Source organism: Triticum dicoccoides, chromosome 1A, assembly GCF_002162155.2.
Source record: "Triticum dicoccoides isolate Atlit2015 ecotype Zavitan chromosome 1A, WEW_v2.0, whole genome shotgun sequence".
In the NCBI taxonomy this organism is placed as follows: domain Eukaryota; kingdom Viridiplantae; phylum Streptophyta; class Magnoliopsida; order Poales; family Poaceae; genus Triticum; species Triticum dicoccoides.
The window spans coordinates 271227374-271232742 of NC_041380.1; the positions used below are offsets into that span (position 1 = coordinate 271227374).

The window sequence follows — 5369 nt, forward strand, 5'->3', positions numbered from 1 at the left end:
GATTGGACCGCGATCACGATGGATCAATCAACGATTCTACTAGTAAGAGGAATGGAATCGTCCACCCATGATATGCCGGGCCATTTTATTCAAGTCAAAGCACTGCATTTTTTCATGGAACAAAAAAAAGAGGTCAAAGCACGGCAGGCCGCTGGTATCATGGACAAGCAAAGCACAGGCTGTCGGCCCTGAAACCCTCTTTTCTCGCCGCTGGAATTCCGGTACGCGACGACGACGCCTCCAAGTCGCCGTACCCCGCTTCCCCACACACGCTCACGCCGCACCGCTGACCGCACCACCCAACCATACACATGGACGCCGTACTAGTAATAGTACTTGCCTACTCGAGTCAACCCGCGTCCCACTGAGCAGCCGCGCCGCGAGCTCAAATCCCCCCTCCTCTCGCCGCCCCTCCCCGTCCCCGTCTCCCCTCCCGACGGCGCGCCAGCCAATGCCGACGCCGGGCGCACGAGCCCTCATCCTCCTCCTCCCGCTCCTCGTCCTCCTCCTGCTCTCCGCCAGCGCCGCCAATGCCGCGACGGAGGCCGAGGCGCTGCTGGCCTGGAAGGCCAGCCTCGACCGCCCGCTCCCGGACGCGCTCGCCACCTGGGCCAACCCCGCGGGCCTCTGCTCCTCCTGGGAGGGCGTCTCCTGCGACGCCGCCGGCCGCGTCGACTCGCTCGCGCTCCGGGGGCTCGGCCTAGGCGGCACGCTCGACAAGCTCGACGTCGCGGCGCTCCCGGCCCTCGCCACGCTCGACCTCAACGGGAACAACTTCTTCGGCGCCATCCCGGCGAGCCTCTCGCGCCTGCGCTTCCTCGCCACGCTCGACCTCGGCAGCAACGGCTTCAACGGCTCCATCCCGCCGCAGCTCGCCGACCTCTCCGGCCTGGTCGAGCTGCGTCTCTACAACAACAACCTCGCCGACGCCATTCCCCACCAGCTCAGCAGGCTCCCCAGGATCCAGCATTTCGATCTGGGTGCCAACTTCCTCACCGACCCGGACTACCGCAAGTTATCGCCGATGCCCACCGTCAGGTTCATGTCGCTCTACCTCAACTACCTCAACGGCGGCTTCCCGGAGTTCATCCTCAAGAGCGCCAACGTCACCTACCTCGACCTGTCGCAGAACAATTTCTCCGGGTCGATACCGGACTCGCTGGCGGAGAAGCTCCCCAACCTCATGTACCTCAACCTGTCCATCAATGCTTTCTCTGGGCGGATACCGCCGTCGCTGTCGAAGCTGAGGAATCTCCGGGACCTGCGGGTTTTAAACAATAATCTGACCGGAGGAGTCCCCGATTTCCTCGGGTCCATGTCCCAGCTCAGAGTCCTTGAACTCGGCGGCAACCTGCTCGGCGGGCCGATCCCGCCGGTACTTGGCCGGCTCCAAATGCTGCAACGCCTTGATCTCAAGAGCTCCGGGTTGAATTCCACTATTCCACCAGAGCTGGGCAACCTTGGCAATCTCAATTTGATGGAGCTGTCCATGAACCAGCTCACCGGTTTCCTGCCGCCGGCGTTCGCCGGGATGCGCAAAATGCGCGAGTTTGGCATATCGTCCAACAAACTCACCGGTCAGATTCCGCCGTCTTTGTTCAGGAGCTGGCCAGAGCTCATATCGTTCCAAGTGCAAATGAACTCATTCACCGGGAAGATTCCACCAGAGCTCGGCAAGGCAACCAAGCTGGATATCTTGTATCTCTTCAGCAACAACCTTACAGGCTCTATCCCAGCAGAGCTAGGCGAGCTGGTGAGCCTGACTCAGTTGGATTTGTCGGTGAACTCTCTCACGGGGCTGATCCCCAGCTCGTTCGGTAAGCTCACGAAGCTCAAGAGGCTGGCGCTCTTCTTCAACAAGCTTACCGGCACAATCCCGCCGGAGATTGGCAACATGACGGCGTTGGAAGTCTTGGATGTCAACACCAACAGTTTGGAAGGCGAGCTGCCCGCCACCATTACAGCGCTCAGAAATCTTCAATACCTTGCCCTGTTCGACAACAACTTCAGTGGTACCGTACCGCCGGACCTCGGGAAGGGGCTGAGCTTGACCGACGCAAGCTTTGCGAACAACAGCTTCTCCGGCGAACTGCCGCAGAGACTATGTGATGGCCTCGTGCTGCAGAACTTCACGGCGAACCACAACAACTTCAGCGGCACGCTACCACCGTGCCTCAAGAACTGCACAAATCTGTTCCGGGTGCGGTTGGAAGGGAACCACTTCACCGGCGACATCTCAGAGGCGTTCGGTGTCCACCCCAGGTTGGACTACCTGGACGTCTCTGGGAGCGAACTGACCGGTCGTCTATCTCCCGATTGGGGAAAATGCACCAATATCACCCGCCTACACATGGACGGCAATGGTTTATCAGGTGGCATTCCAGCGGCGTTTGGGAGCATGGCAAGCTTACAGGACCTCAGCTTGGCTGAGAATAATCTCACAGGAAGTGTTCCACCTGAGCTGGGCCAGCTCAGCCTCTTATTCAGTCTCAATCTTAGCCATAATGCCCTTTCGGGGTCAATTCCGGCAAATTTGGGCAGCAATTCCAAGTTACAGGCAGTCGATTTGTCTGGGAACTCGCTTACGGGGAGGATACCGGCTGGCCTTAGCAAGCTCAGTTATCTAATTTTTCTTGATATGAGCAAGAACAAGTTGTCAGGGCAGATACCAGATGATCTTGGCAATCTTGTTCAGCTGCAGAGGCTTCTTGATCTGAGCAGTAACTCATTGTCAGGTGCGATCCCCTCGAATCTTCAGAAGCTGACGAATTTGCAGAAACTGAACCTGTCACACAACGATCTCAGTGGTTCAATACCAGCAGGGTTTTCTCGCATGTCAAGCCTTGATACAGTTGATTTCTCTTACAATCGACTCACCGGTAAGATACCATCAGGGAATGCTTTCCAGAACACATCAGCTGATGCCTACATTGGGAATTTGGGGCTCTGTGGTAATGTGCAAGGTATAACTTCTTGTGACCTCGGTTCTGGCGGTGCATCTTCAGGGCATCGCAAGAGAATAGTCATTGCAACAGTTGTGTCAGTTGTTGGGGTTGTGTTACTTGCAGCCCTTGCTGCTTGCCTCATACTGATATGCAGAAGGAGGCCTCGTGAGAAGAAAGTGCTGGAGGCTAACACCAATGATACTTTTGAGTCCATGATCTGGGAAAAGGAGGGAAAGTTCACATTCTTTGATATCGTGAATGCCACAGACAACTTCAACGAAACCTTCTGCATTGGTAAAGGAGGGTTCGGGGCCGTGTACAGGGCCGAGCTTGCAAGTGGGCAGGTTGTGGCCGTGAAGCGATTCCATGTCGCCGAGACAGGCGACATATCAGAGATTAGCAAAAAGAGCTTTGAGAATGAGATAAAGGCGCTGACTGAGGTCCGCCACCGGAATATCGTCAAGCTCCATGGCTTCTGCACTAGCGGTGACTACATGTATCTGGTGTACGAGTACCTGGAAAGGGGCAGCTTGGCGAAGACATTGTACGGGGAGGAAGGGAAGAAGAAGCTGGACTGGGACGTGAGGATGAAGGTGATACAGGGGGTTGCTCATGCCCTGGCCTACCTGCATCATGACTGCAACCCGCCCATCGTTCATCGCGACATCACTTTGAATAATATCCTGCTTGAATCTGACTTTGAGCCACGGTTGTGTGATTTTGGCACCGCAAAGTTGCTTGGGTCTGCTTCGACGAACTGGACTTCTGTGGCAGGATCGTATGGCTACATGGCTCCAGGTACACATCTTATGCATACGATATATGACTTTTTAATAAGATGTATAGATGGAATGTTCATTAATTACTCGGTAACAATAAGCTTTGTTGAAACAACTTCAATAATACGAAGATCCCTACTGGTGTGAGACAATAACATGAAATATTATGACACGTTATTTTAGATATTTCTATTCACAGTTCTTGAGAACCTAGTGAATCAAAAACACTTCTATCCTAGTTGGGCAATTGCCATCAAAGAGTTAAGTACTCAGAAGTAGTTGCTGCAGCCTTGCTAATATGTGTGTTTGGATCAGTGTCATTCCATATGCTCAAATTCCACAAAATTCAGACACCTACTTACCGAGGTCATATTGGAGCAGCACACTAACATATGACAGCTCTTGTTGTTTTCTTGCAGAATTTGCATACACAATGAGGGTGACAGAGAAGTGTGATGTTTACAGCTTCGGCGTTGTTGCACTGGAGATCCTGATGGGGAAGCACCCAGGAGACCTGCTAACCTCTCTGCCGGCGATATCCTCATCACAAGAAGACGATTTACTCCTCAAGGACATACTGGACCAGCGGTTGGACCCTCCAACGGAACAGCTTGCAGAAGAGGTTGTGTTCATCGTCAGGATAGCGCTTGCCTGCACCAGGGCAAAACCTGAATCCAGGCCTGCAATGCGATCCGTAGCACAAGAGATAGCAGCACATACCCAGGCCTACCTCTCCGAAGCATTCCGACTTATCACAATAAGCAAGCTAACAGACTACCAGAAGTGATGCACCTCTGTGCAAAGATTGTGAACCTACATGGCCAGGTGAAAATTGCAGACCTATTAATTCTGTAAAATGCAGTTTCAGACCCTCAAGTACTTTGTATGTCAGTTTAACTGCCAAAGACCAGCATTAGGAGAGCATATTGCGATTTTTTTTTCCGACAAAGGATGGATTTTATTGAGCATATTGCGATAACTCTGTGATAAAATAGTTAGCCAAACTATCCTGAAGATTGTCTGACTGAAACAATGTCGGCAGTGATGTTTGTATTTCTCTTTGTAGTTGGTACTATCATTATGCTATTTCCTGTGAAGGGCTAAGCAGTAAGGTGTAACTGTAAGATATAGACAATAAAAAGGCAACAAGTGTTATGTCTCTGGAAATGGATAAAAAGATCTTGTCCAAATAGATAATGGCTATATCTATGCGATAAATCTTCTTATAGCTTCCTAAAGAAGAGAGATTGCATTAAGAAAACCACTGGCTAAAAAGTGTTGTGGAAAGTGATCCCATGCCACAACTTGAGTTACCTAGATTCAGGAAAACAATTTCCTCGCAGGGGCAGTACCCCGAGAAATCCACACCATAGTAGCGATTTCTGTGACCGTCGCTGTTGCTGATCAATCATTCGTCTCCATCAACGACACTATCATCACAAGAGTCCCATCCATGATCCATGGTCTCGTCGATTGTTTGATTGACAAATCAGAAGGGGCCTGACAGCCAGGGTTTGTCAATCTCTCGTGGTTTTGTGGCACCGGAGACCGGACTGGAATCGAATTATTCCCTAGTGAGATGGGCCTTGGGCTTTTGTTCTATTGCATTGGCAGTGGGCCAGGATGGAATCATCAGCGACAGTGC

The 5369-nt window shown here is 52.2% G+C and overlaps 1 protein-coding gene across 1 annotated transcript; it reads left to right on the forward strand.

Moving 5' to 3' along the window:
• Window positions 1–398: 398 nt before the first annotated feature.
• Window positions 399–4660, forward strand: LOC119268543 (probable leucine-rich repeat receptor-like protein kinase At1g35710). The gene is made up of 2 exons (XM_037550204.1): window positions 399–3743; window positions 4144–4660. Exons 1-2 carry the CDS (start codon window positions 452–454, stop codon window positions 4509–4511), a joined length of 3660 nt encoding a protein of 1219 aa, XP_037406101.1. The 5' UTR covers window positions 399–451; the 3' UTR covers window positions 4512–4660.
• Window positions 4661–5369: the final 709 nt, after the last annotated feature.